The sequence below is a fragment of the Astyanax mexicanus genome, chromosome 13 (genome assembly GCF_023375975.1).
Source record: "Astyanax mexicanus isolate ESR-SI-001 chromosome 13, AstMex3_surface, whole genome shotgun sequence".
Lineage (NCBI taxonomy): Eukaryota > Metazoa > Chordata > Actinopteri > Characiformes > Acestrorhamphidae > Astyanax > Astyanax mexicanus.
This window is the reverse complement of record NC_064420.1, coordinates 28720719-28747368: the sequence shown is the minus strand read 5'-3', so window position 1 is coordinate 28747368 and position 26650 is coordinate 28720719. Positions and strand designations below refer to the sequence as shown.

Genomic DNA, 26650 nt, shown 5'->3' with positions numbered 1-26650 from the left:
AATCCAACTACCTAAACTAGTTTTAGCATTTGCAAGCCCATTTTTCTATCTGCAGGGAAGGACGGCTCTGGGCACAGTGTGTAATTACCTGCATTACTTACTAGCAAGACTAATTTATGCCAGCGAAAATTGACAAAGTAATTGCACTTACCTTGTTTACTTCTATGAGCACGGAGGCTCTTAAACACCTCTTATTAACTTCTTTAAAACGCCAGATTTACGATCCAGTCGGCGTGCGAGTCCAGTGTTGTGCCGAATTCAACAAAGTGCGCAGGCAGTCTTTTACAATGTGCCCTTTTAAAGTTTACAAATTTTGATGTTTTCTAACCATCGATAATCACAAATTAGGAACTCAGCTTATGCTGTATTTATGTGTCTGACCATTTCATTTTAGCTAATGCTTAGCCTTTAATATGAGCATGGATGCATGGTCAGAGACATAACTGAAAAGGCAGAGATTGCAGCTATAGCTAACTACTCTAGCTGATGTTAGCTAGTTAGATGTTACTATTACAACTGATCTCGGATTCATATTGGCAATTCATCCCCTGGGGAAATAATCCCCTTTAGTATATAGCACTGAAATGAGCTCTGATAGTTCGTAAGCTCCTCAACAGAGAAAGCTTGATTTACTCAGAAAATCCACAATTTTCTCTCTGCCTTTTATGAATAATAAAACCCGTTTCAAAGTTCTGCTGTGCTGCCAAACTGTTGCACTCTGGACTGCAATACTGGCCTTTCAGCATCAGTATTCTCACTTTATAATAAGCTTACAGCCCCATGTTCATTTTAACTGAAGCTGTTTTTTTTTTTTTTCATTTTTTGCAGCTGTTTTCTCGTTTGTTATCAGTTACCCTACCAATTATTTAAGTATTTAGATAATTATTAGAAAATTGCTGACAATCATTCTTTGTCAATGGCACATCATATCCTAAAGTTATTGATACCGTTCCATGTATGATTTATTGAATTGTCTCTATTGACTCTGTTCAAAGCGTCAATTCTCATATTATTGCCGTCATCACAAAAATAATGTATGTCTATTTTTTTCGCTTAATTTGAATGTAATTTGCATCAAATTTTACAGAAATAAACAGAACATTTTATTGCCCCAAAATAACGTATATAATGCATATGTGTTTTTTTTTCTTACTCCTGTAAAGTTGGAATTGTAGAGATGTAAGGGTTTTTGTGTGACAGCACAGATATTTGAAAAGAAAAATATTTCAATTATATATATTCAATTAAAGTGAACATGCACTATCTTTGATTCTTTTTTTTTTAAGTTTTCATTTTTGTCTGACATGAGAGGTTTGTTCCAGCAGTGCTGCTGTGGTGCTCTTAAAACCCATTCCTTTGTTCTTAGGATCACGACTCAAAGATGTCGGATGAGCACCGGGACACAGACGACTCTTCAGAGAAAACACCCAGCAGGGTATCCAGATCCCCGCAGAAATCCTCCAAAAGACCAAAGACAGTGCCTGTGAAAGTCTCACTGCTAGATGGATCTGACTATGAGGTTGGAGTGGAGGTAAGGCAGTTGCAATTTATATGCCAAGTGTACGGTGGAAGTGGCGGTGGGGGGTGGGGTTGTGTTGCTGGTAATTACCTCGTTCTTAGGGGTCACACAGCTAGTGCATTTATGGTGCCTGCCTAAGGAATCCCACTTGTATGCAGATTATTATCTGGTTTGGGTTTTTCTAATAAAAAATTTAACAATTCAACGTGTTTTATTTCTTTTTATTATTTTTTTACTTTGTAAATTTAAACAAACCAGAATGTTTTATACTTTAACCACATTTAGCTTTGAGAACAGATCTACACGCTCTTGATATTTTTTCAGTGTCTTCATAAGACAAACTCCACTGGAATTGTTTAGATCAGGGGATTGTGGAGGACAAACACTTTTTTTTGTTTAGTATATAATTCCATATGTGTCCCTTAATTGTAACGTTTTGACAGGAACCGTATAATTTTTTATAATTCACTGAATTTTCTGCTGCACATTCAAACACAGTGTTTTTAATAGGACGTGCAGTGCAGATGTACACGTAGTACATGGAGTTTCGTGGCTGTGAATAATGAACGCTGCACACACGGTATGTGTAAACAGAATGGAACAGAGACTGTGTTTGTTCATAGCTGTGATAATTAGCATTATCTGCTAATATATCAGATTAAACTGCGCCCTATCAGCAGTTTAGCTCAAATAAAAGGAGTATATTTGATATTTGGGTCAGATCGAGAGTTAATCACTTTCTCACCACAAGGTTGGTCATGGTCCGCTTATTTTAATCCACATCTGTGTGCAGTACTGTGTTCACACCTGAACACGAAATGAACCAGAGTCCATTTTAAACAAGACCAAATGGTGCTGGTGTGAAAACGCCCTTAGCATTCAGTGTTAAAGCAGCTTTAAATTCATCAACTGATCCGGATCAGAGAAACAAACTACAGGTGTGAGAACGCCCTTAGACAGTGTCCCACATTCTAAACAGAGCTGTCCCACATTAGGAAATGCAAAATGTCTCATAAAGCATGGCACTAAAAGTTCTGATACGTTTACTGTTTTAACTGTTATGAGTTTGATGTTTGAATTTTCAATCATGATTAGTTTAGGCCGTGTCCTGATGATTTCAGAACAGTACTTTTAATGCTTGGCTTTTTATTGCAGTATAGAATACTGCAAATACAGTATAAAATGCTAAAACATTCTCACATTAGACTAATTCAGCCTAAATCTTGAGAGTTCTTGATTGTCTGCCTAATAAATCACAGTGGATATAGATCAGCTGCCAGTGGCCACTTTATTATATTGTGTGTTTGTGCTTTTGCAAATCAAAGGCTTAGACCAAAGCACTGGGTGTTGGTTTGTTTCCCACTGTTGATCTGTTATTGCGTATCTCATGAATAGATGGTAATACATCACTATTTATGCTATTTTGCAAGGATTATATCTACTAAATTGTATATTTAAGTATCTTTAGCTAACTGTGTCTAGTATTATGATTGTTTATGTACTTTAGTTAGTAATGCCTTCACTTCTGACTGTAAATACAAATACGAAAAGGTTCTCTCCTCTTCAATCTGGGTATCATTTGTTCTTTTGATTTACAATTGAGAATCCAAAATCAAAAAAGTAAAAAAAAAACCAATTCATTATTTCGTTTCGTTTTTGAATATAATACCAAAAACAAATAACAGCTTGCATATTCTGTTTTTTATTTGATGATTGTAATATTACAAGATTGAGGCCGTAATAGTATGAGGTTAAAGTTGTAATTATACAAGAGAAAAAAGTCGTAGTATTTTGAGGGAAATGTAGTTCTAACAGCTTGGGCTGCATTTTAAGAACAGATCACAGAGGGAGGGAAAGGAGCATTTTAGGCTCATGATCTGTTACAGGGCTGCTGTGATTACCATCAGTTATCTACATTTCTAACCTGCTGCTTATTAATGCTCTGTGGTTACAGTTAGATAATAAAACAGAGTTTTTCTGTGGTGGCGTCGCCTCGCGAAAAGCCTCCCATGTACTTCATGGAGCTGTTTCACTGCATTTTATTTAGTTTTTTGTGACCAAAGGAACGTAAATACAGTAAATTCCAGTTATGAATAAAGGAAAAACATTTTACTGATGCAGGATGCCTGTCTTTGTGATACTGCAGCAAGCCTTTAAGATAGAATGAAAATGCAAATAAGACATTGGTGAAAAATCTAAATGAAGTTCGGCTTCTGATCCATTTTTTTTAATTTACCATTTTTGTTTGGATCATCAAATTAAAAACTGAAAATATTAAAAACTGTTATTTATTTTTGGTATTATATTAAAAAATAATAATACTTTTTTTTGTTTGTTTGTTTTTTTTTTTTTTTTCATTTTTTGATTTTGGACTTTCTAATAAAACAAATGATACACTGATTCTCTTCCTCATGCCTGTGCACCACAGACTAAACCACACGTACAACACAAGCCTCAGAATCCCTTTTAAATATTATGCAGTATTATTCAGTACATCTGGTGTGCTGGTGTAAACATGTTTGATATATTAAAATTGATTGATTTTGCAAGGTGGAATGTGTTAATATTCATCTGAGCAGTATGTTCGTGTGTGTGTGTGTGTGTGTGTGTGTGTGTGTGTGTGTGTGTAAGGAGCAAGAGAAAATATACACAGCAGGAGATTTAAGATCTGAGGGTGTACACACTTGTAAAACCACCACTACACAGGTAACAAGCGTGCAGTGTCATACAAGCAGCTGCTCAGTTTATGTAGCTTTAAACATCTTTTTCACACTCAAACATTTATTAAGCACATGGAAGATGTCACTAACTATGATCAGCATATGGAACTAAATGTACATACAGTCATTATCTACATAATCTAAATGTAAATCATTTACATTTATATAATTAAATATTTTCTTATAAACTGTATTTTAAAGAATGCTTAAAAAAAAGCTGTCAAAAAATATTCATGTATTCCATTTATACAGAACTTAAAAAAAAAAAAATCAAATGTATTATTCACTTGCAGTGTGACTGCTGTAAAAGATATAAATTACCGTAGCTATTGTTTTAGAGTGGAGCTAATATATTAGCTTGGGGCTAGAGGGTGGGATTAGGACACAGTAAAACACTATTTATTGTCTAATATTGTTAGTTTATTGTGTTGAATGCACTAATAACCATTTTTTAAGTCGCTGCTGTATAGAAGTTCAGTGACTTTGGGGCCGAGCGGCAGTTGCCTTTCAGCTCGATCAACCAATTGCCAAAATTGATTGAGGGTGGGGCTAGATGCCACATTAGTCCCTCAAAAATATATATTTTTTCTAATTAGCCACATTGTAAAAACTATAGGTCCGAGTACCAGCTGAGAGTGTAAATACAAGCAAAATGGCATGTTTATCTGGCACAAAAAAAATAAATAAATTTAAAGTGAATTCTTTAGCTTTGTGGCTTTTGCTGGTGTACTTTTGGTTGTGGTTAAATGTGGTGTTTGATAGCTCTGCTGTCTTGCTGTGCTAATAGCTACACACTATATGAGCTGAAGGAAGCACTCTTGAGAGGGATATCCAGGTATAAGGGTGGTAAAATTCTTTATTCTCTTTTCTCCACAAGATGTGTTAGTCTTACACATTCTACAAATATGAGTGGTTTATGAGTTTATGAGTCAAAAACGTAAAAAAGATGTTGAGCCCAGCCTGGATGCAGCTTGGTGAATCCCTCTAGTGGTTGAACAAGGAAATGTAGTTTCCTGCCAACAGAGGAGCCTCCAAAATGGGTCCATATAATCCAATCGACTTGTAGAATAGGCTAAATTAATATAAGATAAATATTGCATATGTTGGCTGTACATTTTCTGATACAGGTACGTATCAGATGTCTTTCCATCTCTATTTCTAATAGTTCAAACATTTGCACATATTTACATGATTCAAAAATAGCTCAGTCCACATACTAAGGGCTAAAGATGCTCTTGAGTACATCTCACACATTGATTTTCTCATCAATCCTTTCACATTGCAATCCTGCAATGCTCCAGTTCTGCTCCTATAGAGGTGCTCTGGTGATGACAAACGACTGCATGTGTCATGCTCTCTGCAGTAGCTGTAGGGGATTGTATTGGGGGAGGGGAGGAACACACTGATAGGTGGAAAGAGAGCTCTTGTACACTGTCCCATCTCCAGGGAGCGCTGCACATTCGTCATAGATCAGAGGCATGGCAGCCTTCCCGCCCTGAGGCCTCCACGGGCTGATGGATTATGATGGCCTATAGCGACGCAGCACCTATGCGGAGACTTATTCATAGCCCTATACTGCCCTTCTCCAGTTCACTGCTACTGCTGATGACCCGCCCATCGGAAAAAAAGATGTACTGTCCAGTCAAAAGGTCAGAGGTCAACTGTACTCTCAGCTGCCCACAGTTAGCTGAGGTTGAAGGGTAGAAAGACAATTAAAAATGTGATGCACTGAGGTTATAAAATGAATGATTAAAAGCTATTGTTCATATTTGGATCAAATCAGTCAGTTTAATAACGCTGGGGGGCTATATGGCAGAAATTCCCCTGATACACAATACAGAATGTACACTAACATGCTATATGTCACAAGGCAGGAATTACCAGAGGTGGAAAAAGTACTGAAAATTTGTAATTAAGTAAAAGTACCTTTACTTTGCTAAAATTCTACTCAAGTAAAAGTACCCATCTAAAAATCTACTCGAGTAAAAGTAAATAAGTACTCAATTGAAAATGTACTTTGAGTAAAAGTTACATAGTTACTTTTAATTATTTGTTTGATGATTGTTTGTTTAATGATAAAAATACTTACAACCACAAGCTTTCGCAGGTTGGATGTGGAAGTTTTGAAAGCTGACAGCTCTGTCCGGCAGGGCACATTTTGCATTGCATGAGGACGTTATTTTTTCGTGCGCCAATTATTATTATTTTTTTAATTCAGACAATTGTTTTTTTCCCCCAGCGTTTTATGTTTTACTCATTAACGGGGAGTTTTTCAATATATATATATATATATATATATATATATATATATATATTTTTTTTTTGTACAGTAGGGATGGGTATCGTTTTAAAACCTTTGATACTGGTAATGATATGATACTTTGAATTTCAGTACCGATACCCAGACAAATCTTTTTGTGATACCTTTTTCTAAATTACAACTCAAAAAATACAAAGAAAATGGTAATTATTCTTACACAGCATATTTGTTGAACAGCCGACATGATTCTCATACTGTTATCATGAGATACTCCATCTTTTTGGATCTTGTTGGAAAAAACAGTGTGCATGTTTGTGTCGATTTATCAAGAACAAAAATCATTGCTTGTGCTTAAACAGTGTGAGAGCGAGCGAATGCCTGACAGTTTAGCACAGCAACAGTGTGCCGACAATTTAAATAATCACCTATTTGAATTGTCACACCAGTCATGCTCACCACGTTTCTGCGTGTGCTCTCAGGAATTGTTTTGACCTCCCGTTGCGCGCACTCTGCGATTTGCACATTTCATGCAAAATATCAAACAGGCACCACATTTATTTTTTTATTTTTCTGTACTCGGTAGTACAGACACATTTATTCAGCACGGTCAGTACCTGTTTGGTATCAATTTTTCAATACCCAGCCTTAGTAAACAGACCGCACCATTTAAGGGATGCACAAGCTATTGTTTCCTTTACATTTAAACAAATAGTAGGCAGCCTCTTCAACCTTACATGCTTTTATATTACACACTGTACAAACAGAACTTCTTTGTATTTTATTTAGGAAAAAGTGTAATTTTTTTGAAGAAGCAAACTACTGAGATTCTCTCTGGCAGATTCTATATGTAAAGATGTACAATATTGATTATCCCATTTAGAAAATTGCGTTAAAACAGTAATTTGATTAATTAAATTAATTTAGTGAATTTCCCAGCCCGACCTGGATTTTTTTGGATGGATTTTCTTTTTTTGAAAGAAAAGGTTAAAGCCACCACTGCTTGAGAATTATTCTGAATGCATAATGTTGCATTGAAGCTACAAATAAAAAAAGTAATAGTGTTTTAGTAATAAAAAAATTGAAGTAACATTTGTGAAAAAAAAAAGAATTTTACAAATAACTAAAGTGCTTTGTTGCTTGAGGACACAACCATGTCATAGGTGTTTCATATCATGTCCCATGACATTGGTAACAATGGGATATTTTGTTATTGTCTCTTCATTCTTTATTTCTCTAATTTGTCCAGCTGTCTGTTCAAATTAAATAAAAAAAAATATCTTAAGTTAGTATTAGGGTGAATCCCATTTCTCCCCTTGGCCCTACCCCTTACCCCTACCCCTCTGTTTTGCGCGTGCACGTCAAGGGGTAGGGGTGTCCCGATTCCTGTTAGGATGAAGTGGTAGGGGTAAGGGGTAGGGCTAGTTAGCCCTTCAAACGGAGATTTTCCAGACCCACACTTCGTACCGAGGGGTATGAGAATGACTGGCAAGATGGCGGAACAAGCGACCAAAGAAAGTATTTTCCATGTTAAAAATTACGATTAGCACTGTATTACCTTAGTTTATTGTGTAGTTTTGATGTTTTATGGCTGAATTCTTCGTAACAAGCATAAAAAGTTCGCTAGTAGTTCGTCTCGGTAGCTAGCTAGCTAGCTAACTTTCCCGTTCCACCTTAAATGGTGCAACAGACGGCAGGCGCTACCGCATTTAAGGCGGAACGGAAAAAATAAATCAAATAAAAAATAATCAGAGCTAATTTCAGCTCCCCATCACAGAGGAATTAAGGAATGGACAATATTAATTAATTTCTGCACCTCTTGCCCCCTTTCTGTACACATACAATGCCCTAAAGTTAACTAGTTAACCAGCAGCTAGGCTACTGAACTTTAGCGCTCCACTGCTATCATCTCATCAGCCCAGCAGGGTCACCTACACACCACCGCTAGTAGCCTGGTCATAAATCAGTGCTATTTATTTATGTATTTATTGTTCATTGACAAACGTCATTGTGATATACCAGTGATTCCTCTGTCACTGAGGACCCATATTCTTGCACATTATATTGTTTTTGGAACACATTACCTGCTCCAGGACCAGTGTTGGGAACCAGTGTGATATACAATTTCTAGTATATTATGGAGGCTATTTTCAATAAGATTCACCTTTCACCGGGTGCTTGAAGGGTTGTCCCAATTCCTAGGGGTAGGATTTTACCCCTTCCCCTTGTAACTCCATTTCAAGGGGAAGGATTACACTCGAAAAGAAGGGGTAGGGGTAAGGGGTAGGGCCAAGGGGAGAAATGGGATTCACCCTTAGTTTCTATTTTTTCTCCTTTGTTTTGTGCTTGAACCATACTTTGAGGTACAAACTGCTGCATGAACCAAACCATTAAAATGTGTGTACTACTACACCAGTGATTTGTTGAAAACCTTACTTAAGCATACAGAACCAGTAAAGAAAACACCATATTATCTAGCACTGTATTATCAGGTGTCAGAAGCCATTTATGCTTTTCCCAGAGCACAGGATGGACTATATACTTAATATATGCTAGAATAGTAAATAAATAATATGTACACCGGTGAGTAGAAATGGTCCAGAATTGCTAGAACTGAAATCTTCTATAATCTGTTTTTATTGATGATGTTAGTGTTGAACACTTCTGCTAGTAGAGAAACCTGGGTTCTTTTTTCATTTGCAACTCATATTATATCTCTGACTAAATCTGCTCCTATTGACCTCTACAGCATCACCAAGCTTTACACTTTTCTGAATAAATATGATGCTGGAATTCATCAGTCATTTGATCTCGTATTTGTTATTGTAATTTCTGTAAATGTACAGACAGACTTGAGTGCAGGCAAAACTCCACTGCCAGGATTCGAACAGTCTCAGCGTGCCCTGACCGTATCACTCTTATTCACCATCAGCTACTCAGGTTTTAAAAAGGTTCTTTCTCACATTCAAAAGTCCTTCATGACTTCATGTTATCCTTCAGTGTTTTTTCAATTTTCACATTCCTTCTCACACTCTCAGATCATGTGGTGGTAATCTGCTGGCTGACCTCTAACTAGACTTTAATATATGGTGGGGCAGGACATTTCGTTTTGTAGCACCTTCACTTTGGAGTGCATTTTCTCCAAGATGATATCTCTTTCTATGATATTTCCCTTGAAGTCCAACATTTTTACTCCGTGTTGCTCTTCTTTCTTGCTTCATTTCTTTCTTTTATTGCTAATACTAAAAAAAAAAAAAAAAAAAAAAACGAATATCGTGTTTTTCGCACTATAAGGCGCACTATCAATGAACGTCAATTTTCTGGTCTATTCAAACATAAGGCACATTTTAAGAGACACTATAAAGGAATTTCTAATTCAGCAGGTCTCGATGCTGGGTGGTGGTGGTGGGGGGGTATCTAAATTAGTTAAGTAAAGCTAAGCTAAGTAAACAAAACTGTAATAAAAAAAGACCTTCTTTTAGTCAAACAAGCGCTGGATGTTATTCTAGACAGATTTCTCTTCTGAAAACTGTTTTTGGGTGAGTAAAGTGCTTTGGTTTATTTAGAAGTAAGCTTTGATTCCCTAATTTCTCCAGCACTAAGGCTGGAGCATTAGCATAAATGGCTAACCACTAGCGGGTTATGCTAATACTGCTCCAGCAGTGGTAACGAGTTAGGAGCAGGCTAAAGGGCTATAATACTCACCTTTGAACACTGCAAAAGAACTAGCGCAGTTAGCGGGTAATGCTAATGCTGCTCAAACAGCTCTACCCGGGGATAGGAACTACCTACAGGTTGATAATACTCACCTCTGAATGGGAAATAGCGGTTAGCGACTAATGCTAATGCATTATTGCTCCTTACAACCTGACTGGTAAAATTCATACTTAAGATGCACTGGATTATAAGGCGCCCTGACAATTTTTGAAAAAATTAAAGGATATTAAGTGTACCATATATTGTAAAAAAAAAAAATACGGTACATTGTCATATATACATTGTCATGGCACATCTTTTTGGACTGGACCATGAAAGGACCGTTTGAATTGAATGTGGATGTGATTTCTGCCAGAGTTGCTTGTCTGTACACATGGGTAGGTCCGTCACGATACGATTTTTTGGTGGATGACATATTGTCTCAGAAATGATTGCGATACACAATATTTTTGTCTATTAAATTTTGACTATTAAATGCCACGGATATAATGAAACAGAATAGCATAATAAAGTAATTCTACACTTTTTAAAGACAGCAAAAATTAAAATAATCATTTATTATTGGGCTGGTGACGTCATATAATATCGTGATATGTATCGCCGAAAACAAAAACAATGCGATGTCAAATTTTTTGAAACTCACTCACAAGATAACACCTCACAACTTATACAGGTGTGGGTAATTCCAAGCAATGTCAATGCTTTGCTAATACAACATTTAATATCATTTAACCACAATACTGCATCATTTTAAGGAGGATCACAGGCTTGGGGCGACTGTTTGTTTGTTTGTGTAGGTGTCTGATGATGTGCTTGAGGTGTTGCTGCACGTCTGGTGAGCCCACCGACAGAAGCCACTGAAGCAAAAGCTCATTCATATTCTGATAACCTTGATCAAAATGCACTGAATTAGGTACAGTATTTGAAGCGATAAATTAAGTGCCTGTGGAAAAAAAAAATCCCCCACTGGTAATTGACTCCTTATTCCAAATTGATTCCTGAGCTCAGTCACCATCAATAATGATGAACTACTGGGGTTTCTGGCAGCACAACTCACTTTATGCTCCTATAAGCTCCCTGCACACCCTCTATTATTTCTATACACTTTAATACACATGAAGTAGACCATATACACGTTATATAGAATTAATTGACCATGCTATGGATGCACATGCATTCCTTTGTAGCAACTGTTGCAAAGTTAGACAGGCTTTACAGAGCACCGTAAAAAAAAAAATGTATTCAGCCTTTCAACAAATAGTTGTGCGCAGCTCACGCATTATGGGATTGTTTACCCTGTTTGTGCTAATGCTAGCTTGTTTGCTAAACGTGAGTGAGATATAAATTTACTTACTTTACTAATCTAACAGGCACTAGGAACATTTGCATGAGAGAGTGAATAGAATTAACTTACTATGAAACTTCAGAGAATCTCTGTCTACAATGGCTCCAACATGCATCCTCACACTGTCCGACGCTGGATTATACTTCAGGCCGCGGGTTTCTGACTGAAAATTGAGAAATAACGCACTAAACAGAAGAAACTTTGAAGGGGTGATTATTATTGTTTTCGAAAGTTAATCACATATTCTCACCAGAGAACGATGACGATGCAGTTTTTAGAAGCGGTAGGATTTATTTCTAGCTAATTATATGCTTTATCCCACTGGGTGTTTGCGTCGAAAGTGCTGGAACAGTGCTGGAACTTTTTCGGTACGGAATGTTTAAAAAATATGCTCGCGTTGGTCTGGGGGAGGTGTCGTAAGCAAGGTAAGACGGATAAACACTTCAGAAATGAGTAGCATTTTCAGATGTTTTAGATTAAAACGATGAAATCGTGATTACTCCATTTTGAAATCACATTAAAACAGTAATTCAAATTAACCTATTTAATCATGAAAATCGCTCAGCACTAGACCCAACTAATTAAATTTTAAATTAGTTGCCAACGTCTATTTCTTTAGTCCGTATCTTTAATATGTTGTTCCAATGCAAACAATAGAAGCCTTTGTAACTGGAAAAAAATTCAGGGAGAGGTGATGTATTTTTTTAAATTGCAAAAGTGCAGTGCTGTACATAGTGGAGTAGTAGCCTTGGGCCAATAATTAATATTGAATATTGCAATAATATAAATCTGTCAATTTATTTGAAGTTTTTCTTTCTTTTTGACACGCACCATGATTTTTTCATTGCTTTGCCTTTTAATCATTCTCTTTGTACAGTCATTCTATTATACTGTGGCGTGTGAAAGCTTGAGAACGCCTTGTCAAAATATATTATACTGCAGATAGCTAAGTGAGTAGAAGGTTATCTGATTTATAGAAGGTGGAAAGTGACACATTTCTTTCATCAAGATAACTTTATTTATCTTATACAGTTTCATGTTACCATAAAACGGAAAAACGCCTGGGCACCCTGCATAGTCACTCATTGTTTGAGAAAGAAACTGGCCATTCTTTAGTTTTGTGACATTCTTAGGCCATCTTTTTTTGTGAAAGTTTATTTTATATATTTTATAAGGAAATTCACCTGGAAAATAGGAGGAGTCTTTGGTTAATGAATGTGTCTTTGAGAGATTTATGCTTTTACACTACTATAACTTGAGGCTCAGACCACTCTCTGACGTAATCTGAGTGACCTGATTTGTATCTGTTTTTAAAGCATAGTGGGAGTGTTTACACTTTTGTTTTTATGTGAATTGCTCTTATCCAGATATAATCCTGATATTTAGGATGCTTAAATCTCATAAAGTCATCAGATATTGTGTCTGGAAGACTAAATCTAATTTTACCAGTTAATAGTTAAGTAATTAAGGAAGGTTACACACAAGAATTACCCACATATGATGAAATGAAACTGAATTTGGATCACTTTGGATTACTTTGATAAATGCTCGTCTGATAAATGTATGTCAATTGTAAAAAAAAAAAAAAGAAAAGAAAGAAAGAAAGAAATATGATAAACTAACAGTAATCTGTGATTAATCATGATTATCACAAATTAAAATGCTAATATTTGTGTTTGTGCCAAAAATAAAGAAATGGGTAGTGTGTCGAACACAGCTTTTAAAATTGTATTATAATATCTCAGTGTTGCTCCGATATTTTTAAAATTAGAATCTCTTAACCTGTTAAAAAACAATTGGTAAAACATTTAATTTGTTTTAAAAAAAGATGAATTGCATGCATTAATGCATTGTGCACACAAATGTTAATAGCACTGGTTTTAAATACAGCTCTAGAAAAAAATTTGACCATTTAAAAATGATGCGTTTGTTTGATTTTACCAAATTGGAAATCTCTGGAATATATTCTAGAGGAAGATGGATGATCACAAGCGATCAAACCAAGCTGAACTGCTTGAGTTTTTCCACAAGGAGTGGCATAAAGTTATCCAAAAGCAGTGTGTAAGAGTGGTGGAGGAGAACATGCCAAAGTGCAGTCCACCAAATATTGATTTCTGAACTCTTAAATCTTAAATGACAATATTATTATTTGGAATTTATAGAATAAAACAACAATGTTCATTTTACTTAAACATATACCTATAAATAGCAAAATCAGAAAAACCGATTCAGAAACTGGAATGGTCTCTAATTTTTCCAGAGCTGTATATTAAATCAGATATCTAACTTACATTCATTCGATGAATATACTCTGCACGACTTTTTTTTGCGCTCTGTAAAGATGGTCCAACTTCAAAACATTTTTAAAACAAGAGCATGTTTGTGGGCAGAGCATAGACAGTATAATTCCATGCACTCACCACGGTGTCATCACCAGTTGGCACTGGTGTTTAGCGAAGGGATAATGCCATAATTAGCTCAGGATGTGCATGAGTGGACACATCAGAGGCTGTGCACAGAACTAGCATTTAAAGGAAATTGCAGAAAGAGAATAATGTTTATTTTTAGTGTAGTAACAACCTCTGTATTTAGGCGGGAGCAATCTATATCAGCATTAGAATTAATATCGGCGACTGCGGACATGGGGACAGTGGTGCTGGTGTGTAATTTTCCAATTGGCACATGCATGATCTCTTTCCTTTCTAAGAAGACGGCCCATTTCGCTTGCTTACTGATTAGCAGGCAAACTCCCTCCCTGAATCACCCTTGGCAACAAGTGTGGCGGAGTCTCTCGTGTAGAGACTGTGACGAGGGTGAAAATCTCATCTGCGCTTTTTGGATGGGTTTCAACGCTTGGGGAGCCATCAAAATACGAACTGCTTTCCATTTCATTATTTTGGTGCGAAATATTAAACTGGCCTGGAATCCCGCTTTAGTGTGCTTGGGTAATTGAGGGTCTCCCTTGCTATGCCGTGTCTGTTGCATTTCTAAGAGCTCTTTTCTTTTCTTTTTTTTGTTTTTTCTTCTCATTCCTCATCCCTCCTTCTTTAGCCACTGCTTCCCCTACCTTTACCCTCTTTATACTGAGGAAAAAAAAAAGAAGAAAATAACACATGAAGCCTTGTGTGCTTCAGCTATTAGAGGTTGGGAGGAGGCACGTGTTAAAAAAAAAAAAAGAGAGAGAGGAAAAAAAAAAAAAAACCCTCACCACTTCTGTTTCCATGGCAACAGCTGCTCCGTCTCCCTGTCGCAGCGGGAACCGAGCTCCCTGGGAGGCGAAATGCTCAGCGTCTTTGTAGACGGGCATTGCCAAAGCCGGCGTCTTAATCACCCCGCCTCTGCCACGCTTTTGTACAGAATAGCCGGGTGTGGCCTTAAGGTGGTCCTCATGCCTGGGCCTTGACTGCATAATAGAAGCACAACATGCGTAACCCTAAAGTATGATTTTATGCGGCCACGCTTTCGCGTGAACATTGTGTACACTAGTGGTGGGCGATATGGCCTTAGATTACCTTATCACTGTATTTCAGGATTTTCGCGATAGCAATATTCTTGGCAACAAGACAGAACATTAGGAAATTTTGGTTAATTACGTACTACAGCATTAAAATAAATCTTAAAGCGATGGTGTGTTTGCACAGAGCATGTTATTTAAGCAAAGCAAGACAATTAATGCCCCAACTTTTTTTTTATCTGAAATTAATGTACAACACACTGATTCCTGTGGAGCAATGGTCTGGAAATTATTTGACAAATAGCAATTATGAGGGTTCAAGCACAGCTTGAGTTATGATGGAGTAGAAATCAAATGTGGGAATAGTTTTTAGATTAGCCTTTATGTTCAACAGATGTGGGGTCTCATCAAATTCTCCACAGATTGAATTTTTGATCTTGGTATTTTTTGCTATTGATGATTTGATTATTTGATGATTAATAGTTATTGATTGTTAACAAAACATCTAGAAAACACCAAAATGTCCTTATACTGTATATTAAAGTGATTGTCTGACGGTTTTAGGTATTCAGAGATATTTCTAATTAAATTGTGTAAAAGTGCTTTTAAAATGTACACATATTAGACTCCATGTAGAGTCCAGTAGATCACTGGTTTAAATCCTGGTCATGCAGCTTGCCATCAGCTGCCGGAGCCTTGAGAGAGCACAATTGGCCTTGCTCTTTCTCTGGGTGGGTAGATGTCATTCAGCACAAGGTATCGGGTGTATCGGGACCGAGTCGCTTTGCTTTCTTCCGAGTGCGCTGTGATGCTACTCAGGAATGCAAAGCAAATCTCCTGAGAAAATCTACCAGACCACCAGATGTTTTCATATAACAGTTTTAAACATTCAATCAAAAGAAAAAATGTTTTTCTACATTGTAAACTAGAGTAACTTACCAAGACTCTGTTTTATATTAATAATAACAAGTTAATTATGTAACAAAACATACACCACAATACTAAAGTGAATAATATTTAGTGCATGCTTATAAACTGCAAATATAATGCTTTCTTGATCGTGTTGTGCATCAGTTACTACAGAAAAATCTGAATAATCCTTATTGGTCCTTTAACTTTCAGTGAATAATAGGTATAACGGTATACTGGATATTTTCCAGCCCACCCATTCTTACTGATTTTTCCACCCATTCACCCTATTTCTAATAGAAACAAAATAATAATAATAGTAATGTAACTTAATGTAAGTTAATTATGTAACAAAACATGTACCACAATACAAAAATGCAGAATATTTAGTGCATGTAAATACACTGCAAAAATAATGCTTTTAAAAACAGAATACTGAGATTATAAACAATGATCATGAATGATACGATATGGCAGCCCCCTTGTGCACAGTGCCCTTCAGTAAGGATAGGATATGACTTGCTAGGCTATTTTCAGGCATAGTGTGTGTCTATTCCTGACCATTCAACTTGCACTGCAAATTAGCTGTTAAATGACATATTCCCAAAGAAAGGGACTAAAGTGGGGCCCAATTAAAGTTGTGTGAAAGGGGGTGGGTTACCTTTGACACTGATTAGACCTCTCAATGTCTTTTGTCTTTCTTTCTTGTGTCTCTGTGTGTGTGTGTGTGTGTCTGTGCGCTGAGACAGAAGGCCTGTAAGGGGCAAACCCTGCTGGATATGGTGTGTGAGCACCTGAACCTGCTGGAGAAGGACTACTTTGGCCTGCTCTTCTACGACACTGACAGCCAAAAGGTATTTCTTATAGTGTTTAATCAATGTTTGGTGATCTTTATATTGATGCTTAACACTTTTTCTTTTTGCTAATTTTAGAATTTTAAATGTATTGCTTTGTTTATAGATCAAACTTTACAGGCTGCAGGTATTGGCAGCAATAATAGAAGCAGATAGAATATAATTCTAGTCATAGCACCTGAAGTGAGGGAGGAATTCATATTTCATGTTTTCATTTTGGGAAGAGGATGGTAAATTTCTAACATTTCACCATCTATATTCAGCCAAGCCACATATAAAGGATTGTATAGGTCAATTAAGCATTATGATAAAGATTGTTTGATTTCTGCATATTGGTTTTTCTTTTTAATTAGAATAGTTTGGGGGAGATATCAGATCAAGACATCTTTAAATGTGTGTTTTTGTCTGAAAATGATGTATAACACATTGATTTCTGTGGAGAACTGTTAACAAATTAGTGGTCGTCTGGAAATTGCAATCTAAATGGCAAACATTGGGGTCCAAGCACGCCTCACATTATGAAATAGTGGGAAACAAATAATGGGAAAAGTTTTTAGACTAGCCTCTTTGTGTAATAGATGTGGAGTCTAAAAAAGATACATCTTTGTACATATTAACCTTATGAATGAACAATTTAAGAAAACAGACTTTTGTTTTTGTAATATTTGTTAAACTTTATGAACTAAACAGCAGACTGTAGCAGAGTGAGACAGAATTTATACAGCTCTGGAAACAATTAAGAGACCACTCCAGTTTCTGTATCAGATTCTGTGATTTTGCTATTTCTAGGTATATGTTTGAGTAAAATGAACATTGTTGTTTTATTCTATAAACTACAGACAACATTTCTCCCAAATTACAAATTAAAATATTGTCATTTAGAGCATTTATTTGCAGAAAATGAGAAACCTCTCTCCTCCACCAGGCTTACACACTGCTTTTGGATAGCTTGACACCACTCCTGGTGCAAAAATCCAAGCAGTTCAGCTTGCTTTTATGGTTGTTATCTTCAAACTTTCTCTTGATTATATTCCAGAGGCGTTCAATTTGGTAAAATTAAAGAAACTCATCATTCTTTTTTTCCAAAGCTGTATGTATATTTACAAAAACACTAAATACTCTCTTAGGAAAAATGCTGGCAGATGCTGCTACACAAGATTCTTCATTATATTCACTGTTCAGAGGTTTTCATATCTGTATAAGTAGGGGGGTTATTTTATTCAGACTAACTTTCTTGGCGCAGTCTCCATTTGAAAACGTAACAAAGTCAAAAAGTCAAGCACACAAAATGTTAATCAAGTCTAATTCATTGCATAACTCGCATATAATGTAGGCTGTTATATAAGTAAGTAATTTCATTTGTATATTATGTTACATTTGAATATAGGAATACACAAGGGTTTTATATGTTGCTATGGGTTGTACTTGCACGCAACCATATCCATCCAATCTTTTTCTTGTATTTTCTCAGTACTAATAACAATAACTCTCCTGAGCGCTTTGTGCGTGCATACCAACTACCGCCAACACTTTCCCCTAAAGAATCCCTCCTCCAAATGCTGCCTGCTCTCTAAAAATAACTGTAGCACTGCTGGTTCTGTCATGCCCATGGATCGCCACTGTTGGAAATAATATGTCTAGCAGAGAACCCACAGAACCCCGGTATGTATCTGGAGCTCCAAGGTGAATGCTTGATGGTGGTTTACCTCATTTCGGTGCACCCCTGCTCTAGTTGAGCTATAATGATGGCTGTCCCTCAATTTCCACCGTGTCATTTTGCCCACCAGAGGCTTTTTTACACCTTGCTACAGTGTGAAGTCTGTCTCTGGCCTTTGCTGCTGGAAACCCACTGAGTGGAGTGTGAAGGCACTGCCAGTGAGAGCCAGGAAGCGAGTGAGCATTAGGAGGTGTTGGCGGCAGCAGTGCAGCGTAAGGCCTTGACAGCTAGTTGGATCACAGTGGAAAGGTGATTTTTTTGAGGGAGTAAGCAGGCAGCGGGGTGCTGCTAACGGAGAAAAGCTGTATAGCTATTTTGTTGACGGCCATGCTTTGAACAAAGTGCAGCCTGTGGCAAGAATGTGGAGAGGTCTCTGTTTCTACAGATTTTTTTTGGTTAACGTGTTCATTAATATATATTTTTTAGGCTAGTATTTTTAGGCTAGCGGTCATTTGCCATAGCATATAACGTACAGCATAACTACATAAAGCAGAGCCAGACAATACATATATTTTTAAGATGGTTGGATTTTTCTTTTTCTTATTTTCTGTTTTTAATATTTACTGTATTTTTTGCACTAAAAGACGCACAAAAAAAAACTTTAATTTTTCCAAAAATCGACAGTGCACCTTATAATCCGTGGCACCTTATGTATAAAGTTTACCAGTTAGGAGCAGTAAGTGTGAGTATATTGGACTGTAGCCTGTGTTAACTGTGTTAAAACAAGCTACATGGGACAAACCATTAACTAAAAGCGCAGTGGCTTACCAGAACACTCAGGGTTCCTCAGTGTTGCGCTATTGAGCAGCTACTGACCCCGGCTAGTGCTGCTACTGCTAACCTTGGCTAGTTCTGTGCTAACCTCACTAAAATACTGGAAATCTAACCTTAATGTAAGTAAACAGAAGCGCTTTACTCACCAAAATAAACAGTTTGCAGGAGAGAAATCTGTGTAGTTTAACATCCAGCGCTCGTTTGAAAATGTTTTTTGATGATTTTAAGAATTACAGGTTTGTTTACTTATGTGCCCCAGCAGCGAGACCTGCTGAATTAGAAAGGAAACATGGCAACACCCTTGTTCCTTACTATTATCGCTTAAAATGCAGCCTATAATCCGGTGCGCCTTGTATAATGGATGATAACAGACATTTATTGATACTACGGTAATTGTATGTAACAAAATCATTGCCATGTTCCAGCCTTTGTTAATGACATTTTTTTCTATTATAATGTAAAAGCAGCATAAAGCAGAGTATATTCTCTGTCCTGCAAAAAACTTTTCTTTTTTTGCTGCTTTTCATTTTGGTAGATTATGTCATTCTGGCTGCTATTCTTTACATTGTGTCCAAATTTGATGATGACTAAACCAATAGAAATGCTCAAAAATGGTATTAAATATTTTCACGCTCCCTTCATCATTAAATTTAAAAGTTATGGCATCCCTTCTCCTGTACAGTTGGTTTTGCAAGATATAAAATTAAATGAATAAAAAATGCAAGGGAATGTATGTATTGCATACAGAACTTCATTTTCCAAGCACTGAATAAAGTTTTCTGCCCACTTGCTCCTCCCCATTTGCGAGGCTCACATGGCTTGCCAGATTGACAAACAGTGGCAAGCGATGATGAGTCTTACTCTTTAGTTTAGTTGATCAGTGAATATATATATATAAAGCAGATTTCGGTAAGCAGATTTTGATGCCAAAACCCACACAGCTTTCCATGACGCTCCACACAGTTCAAATAAGAAAATAAGCATTGCTGACAAAAGCTGTTGGTGCTTTAACTCAGCATAATTCCTTAACATCTTATAATACATCCTGATCATACTACTATTGAATGAGTTACTAGAGAAAATATAACCCTTAATGGTTCTTTAACCGTCAGTGAAAAATGGGATAATGGTATATTGTATATATGCCAGGCCACACATCCTCAATTATTTCCCACTCATATACCCTACAGACTTTTGAAACTCAAAAAACAACTTAATATTAATACATGGATTTTTCTTGCTGAAATCACAAAAACATTACTCCCCATACAATGAACTTACATAGGTCATAAAACTACTACATATACACATCTATTTCTAGATTTCAGTTTTTTTGTTTTACATTCAGACAATTTTTTTTCTTACCTCCTTGTGGTGATTGAATGTCTCCTTTTGGTTTGAGCTATTGTCACCCCATGGTAGCTTATCCAAAATATCCAGATTTGTATGAACAGGGCCATTGACTGATATATGAAATTCCTTGGACAAGAAACAGAAAGCTATGTCTGTGTTGATATGTCATGAAAAAAGTTCCTATTTTATGTCCTATATTCCTAAGACGTCACAACCATCATCAATTAATAAGAGTCTGTTTATCAATTTGTTAGGATATGCGGTGCACATGGACTGGGAAAGAAATAGTATGCTAGGTGTATACAGAGTGTTTACATAGTGCCTAGTTCTGTTTGTTTATTCTTCATACAGGCCCTTTAACACTCAACTGTATTGTGTATTAATGTTAATGTGTTGGAAGATTGGGTTCTTGGGAGTGTGTAGAGTGCTACATGTTGTAATTATGTCTGTGTAAATGAATGCCTGAAATTGTGTATGTGTGTGTGTGTGTGTGTGTGTTTGGCAAACACCTTGAGAGCCTCAGACAGATTTGGGTGACCTTAAGCCAGGATGGAGAGGCTGAGATGACATTTATCTATTCCCTGATGCTTCTGCAACCGCTGAATATTAATGCACTGACCATTTAGTGGAATGTATATAGGACTATTGCTCAGGCTGAGGCAGAGACGCTGTGTGCATTCTGATGAAAGGGTTCTGTAGTGCTCCTCTCTTCTGCACTCGTCTGCCTGAAACAGCTTTGAACCTAAAGGGAATTTTATTTTTCTTTCAGAACTGGCTGGACCCATCCAAAGAGATAAAAAAACAAATCCGAGGTGAGTGCCGTACCAAATCTTAAGGTTTGCCCTTATAAAAATAAGATGTATAAATAAGAGGGCCACACAACGTCCTTTGTGAACTGTTTTAATGAAATCACAAAGGCCTATACACAGACATGCCAGAAGTCATGGGATAGCAGTATGTGAATTGATCATGAAGTGTAACCCCAGGGGACAGCTTGGGAACGCCCATATCTGTATCAGTTGTGGTGTGATATCTTGTGAGTAAGGTTAAACGCTAATTACTTTTATTGTTTTATTGAGAATTATTTTTATTTTTAGTTTAATTGAGGCCTGAATTCTCTTACCGAACTTGTACAGGAATTTCTCAATCCATGTCTTGATTCACAGTGTCACATGTGTAGGCATTATTACCCACAGTGGACAGTGCAGTGGGTGGTAATGATTATAACCAGTAGCATCTGGCTTGAATTGTTTGTGTAAACAGAGAAGTGACTTGCAATAATCGCATCCACACATATACAGCTCTGTAGAATATTAAGAGACCACTTCAGTTTCTGAATCAGTTTCTCTGATTTTGCGGTTTATAGGATTATGTAGTGAGTAAAATGAACATTGTTGTTTTATTCTATAAACTACATATAAATATAGTCATTTAGAGCATTTATTTGCAGAAATTGAGAAATGACTGAAATAACAAAAAAGATGCAGAGCTTTCAGACCTCAAATAATGCAAAGAAAACAAGTTATAATATTCATTTTCACAAAGTTTTAAGAGTTAAGTAATCAATATTTGATGGAATATCCTTGGTTTTTAATCATCTATTAGTTTCTATGCATGTTGGCATGTTCTCCTCCACCAGCCTTACACACTGCTTTTGGATAACTTTATGCCTAAAATCCTGGTGCAAACATTCAAGCAGTTCAGCTTGGTTTGATGGCTTGTGCTCATCCATCCTCTTGATTTTATTCCAGAGGTTTTCAGTTTAATAAATCAAAGGGACTCATCATTTTTAAGTGGTCCCTTATTTTTGTTGCAGAATATATATTGTATATCGCCATTCAGAGAAAAAAATCTCAACATGTGTGTGTGTTTTTTTAACGTCATCTCCACTTCGCTTGATAAAGGAAAAGTGTATTCTCACAGCACAATTTAAAGGTTACGGCCTTTTTCTAACCTATTGTTTTGCTTGTCTGGTCGCAGTGGGCTCCTGGCAGTTTTCCTTCTCTGTCAAATTCTATCCTCCTGATCCCTCTCAGCTGATAGAGGACATCACACGGTGAGTGCGCTGGTCCCGAGCTAAAAGCCTTTCTCGGCCAGCTCTCCCACATACAGATATTCCATCTCTGCCGCTTTACTGCTCGTGCTTTCACAGAAATGCCGCCTCACCAGAGCTTTGCAGTTTGCATAACACTCAGTAGCATGCACTCAGCATCTTTATACCCAGCTGTGAAACTCACACTTGTTTTTAATAGAGCTCACTACTGTACTCTCTGCACTTGATCTTCTCTCTCAAAGTAACAGGAACGGATGAAGTTTCAAAGCAAAAAGTGAGGATTTAAAAATATCGGAGGCAGGAATTGTTCCTTTGATCTCCATCCCTGGTTGTAAAAAACCTGCACCAGTCTGAGGCACATGCAGCTGCAACTGAGTAATCCTGAGCTTGTGGATTTTGCTTCAGTTCCATTTCCTCCTAATGCCCCGCGTCCCTGCCATATGTTGTGTTCTTAGGCTAGCTCTCAAAAGCAAACATGACATCACTCTGCATCTCCAGAAACTCACTCCAGAGGATAGAGTCTGGACCCTGGTTGCTATGTGAACGGTGCTAGTGTCAGTGTGTGTGTGTGTGTGTGTGTAGGTATTACCTTTGTCTGCAGCTGAGGGAGGACATGCTGTCTGGGCGTCTGCCATGCTCATTCGTCACACACGCTCTGCTGGGCTCGTACGCCGTGCAGGCCGAGCTGGGCGACTACGACCCGGAGGAGCACGGGCCAGACTATGTCAGCGAGTTCCGCTTCGCCCCCAGCCAGACCCGTGAGCTGGAGGAGAGAGTGATGGAGCTCCACCGCACATACAGGCAAGAAGGAATTCCACCACTTACTTAGATTATTTAAAATATCCACAGCATAGCCATTTAAGACCAATTTATTCTCATCTGAATAAATAAAAGTAGGAGTTTTTTGTCGTGGTTGATGCTGGAGGCATTAGGTTTAGGTGTATACAGAACCACAAGCGCAGAACTGAAAGCATCTGAAATTAACCTAAAGCTACATTTTGAATAGACTCTGCTTCTAAAAGGACATTTATGAAGTGCAATATGTAAACAAGCCTAAGATCAAACAAAAAAAAAAATTATTATCAATATATCACTTCTTCAAGTGTTCTTCTCTTTACTGCTGAAACTGAGACTTATTTCATTGTTAAGCTGAGCTAAAGGTGTTGCCATGTGGTCCAGCCAGACCTGACTCTTCCTGTACCAGTTTTCTCTAGTTTCCCAAGTTTCCATCTTTTGAAGGTGTAGGAAACTGTACTCACCGCTCTCTGGCTTAATCTGTAATTTGTCTAAAAAAAAACCCAAAAACTAATACTTTTATTAGTTACAAAGTTTTCAGTGTTTCTGTGTGTGTTTCTAGTTATTATGATGAAAGTGTGAATGTGCTGTGTGTAAGTGTGTAAATGCTGCAGTAGAGAGTGCAGTAACATTATCTGTTTAGCACTGCTTTACCACAGACAAAGGCTTTGTAAAATGAAAAATGTTCAAAGACAGTTTCTGAAATCCATTTCCAAAGCTCATTTTCATTGCTATAATCAACTGTAAACCACTGAATTGTTTGCAACAATATACTAAAATTCATAGGCGTAGGAACCGGGGGGGATGGGTGGGACATGTCCCACCCAATATTAGAAATAGGTGGATTTGTCCCCCCCCAAAAATGAAATCAGTTCACTCACATCAGCCGTAATATTAATGAGGAGACAGACCGGACCAATCGGAGGAGGAGAGTCAGTTTGCTGTTGGGGAAGCCCCGCCCCCTCGCTGTGAGATTTAGCAGCGGGATCGGGCTGCAGCAGCTTCAGCTGATTTTAAAACAGATCCGGATATACTGAGATTTTTCTAACAGAAAGGTAACGATAGGCTAACCACGTAAACTGTGATGATATGTTTCTGATAACTGGTTAAAAATACACATCTCTGAATCAAAACACACAGTTTAAACCCACTGTGATTAATAAACTGCAGCTGTGTTAGTGAGTTAGCTTATCTTAAATTAATTAGATAGGGAGTCAGGGTTAAAGAAAAAAATATATATATGTAATGTTCAACTTGACCTGTATCTGATCAGCTAATCACTATTTCATTTTCAAACTGTTTATTAATTTAGGATTGCAGGACTTAGTGTGAGCTATAATGAACGAAAATGAATTTAACTAACTAGTTAACTAGAAGCTACATGGATAGCCAGGATTTAGTACAGTACTTTATGTTTGTAGTTTAAAGCAGTTTCTTTACCCTGATCACTGCCCCAAAATTGTGTTTTCCACCTGATCCACCTGATCAGCTAATAAACAGTCCTTTACTGATTTTACCTATTAAAATCCTTTAGCCCCCTATGGAGCCTAAATTAATCATGTAAATCCAGCAGTGTATTAGACACATCATACCACCACTTTATTAAATGCCTTTAAAGCAGAGGAAGCTCAAGAACATGCAGAACAGTGTTAATATGCAGTAGAATATGTAAGAACAGGGTTGAGAAATACTGCTGTAACGTGACTTCTGTTCATTTGTAGTTCACAGTAAGACCACATGTCCTGATGTTTATAAAAATCTCTATGCAACGTAAAGTTACATTCTTTTACATAAAAGGACACCATCTTAAGAAGAGCTCTCAGTAGAAAAAAAATAAAAGCGCAGGAGAAAATGTAAATATATGACAGAATTGACATGCCAATACATAATAATAATAATAATAATAACCAAATCTGTTATTATTTTAAATATTAGGTGATAACTGATCATTTTTGTTATATGTATATAATTCAGACATTGCATGCATATTTTTTTCTAACAACAGTAACTGTAACGTGGAGTAACCTGTTTAGGTTGTAAAATCACCTTGTAATAATAATTTACTTTTAATTTAAAGTAATTTCCACAAATGTTGTTCTAGGAAACTATAGGGTGGGCTTGGGTTCATATTGGCAAATGTGTCCCGCCCAATATCAAGCCCGCTCCTACGCCCTTGCTAAAATTACTTTTCATCAGTTTCTAGTTCATCAAAAGGCTCTGGCAAGAATTTGTACAGTGTTTTTTGTACCATTTTCCAGTTATTGACTGGACTTGAAGAGTTTAAGTGTTCAAAAAAAATATATATATATGCCATTGCCCCAAGGCTACATTCACATTGCAAGCCTCATTAATGAATTCAGATTTTTTACTCAGATTTGATTTGAACATCTTGCCTATTCACATTCATAATGATTGTATAGTACGTTGTCTATAAGGCATGAATCAATTACGCATCAGATCTTGGACAACATATGGAAGTGACTCAAATCAGATTTGAAAAAACTAGTCAACTGACAGTCAAATAAACTTTTTTTATTAAACAGCATTTTTTATTTTAAAGAGTGTATGTGAAACACTTACTTAGCACATACTGGAGCTGTTTGACTGCAAATTTCTCAGACACTTGAGCAATTGAAATTGCAAGAATTGCTGTTATTAATTGGTACCGTGTGAAAATATATGTTCAGTGCAGCAGATGCCTCCATATATTGTGTGGTGCCTTTCTTAATGAGTTAAATATGAGAAAATTAAATACAAACTTTTTGACATACAGATAAAGATACTTATTGCAGCAATTTATTAAAACTGTGATTTGCCCACACCAACATATGCTACTAAATTCCACAAGTATTGGTTCAAACCTGGCTAACAAAGAGACAAAAAGAGGATTTTTCCTTCTATTATGCAGAGGTGGGCCGTGACCTTTCGAATGTTGACACTCCTACTGGCAGCATTGGCGATATATGAAGTAGAAAAAGCCTGTTACTGTGTTTTTCCCTGTAAGCTTGTTATCTTTATTTTATAACAAGCACTTTTCAAAGAGTGACTGATCTCTTTCAAAGAAGTCTCTCAGTAACATATTTTTAGACCCTACCACAAATTCATGCCTGGCTTTAAAAATGCAAAAATGGAAAACAAAATTATTAAATGCACAACTTTGTCAAGGCACAACCTCTCATGTTT

General features: G+C 36.8%; 1 protein-coding gene across 9 annotated transcripts in view; it reads left to right on the top strand.

The window, feature by feature from the left end:
* The window catches only part of si:dkey-178k16.1 (band 4.1-like protein 1), a 115930-nt gene that overhangs the window by 54152 nt on the left and 35128 nt on the right, over positions 1-26650 (top strand). For all 9 annotated transcript variants that reach the window (XR_453236.4, XM_007234646.4, XM_007234648.4 and 6 more), the window contains exons 3-7: positions 1367-1531; positions 16671-16775; positions 21389-21431; positions 22600-22675; positions 23255-23473. Coding sequence is in view for 8 of the 9 variants with exons in the window: in XM_007234646.4 (XP_007234708.3) it covers positions 1367-1531; positions 16671-16775; positions 21389-21431; positions 22600-22675; positions 23255-23473 (608 nt within the window). In the remaining variant the exon portion in view is untranslated. The remainder of the gene's footprint in view (positions 1-1366; positions 1532-16670; positions 16776-21388; positions 21432-22599; positions 22676-23254; positions 23474-26650) is intronic.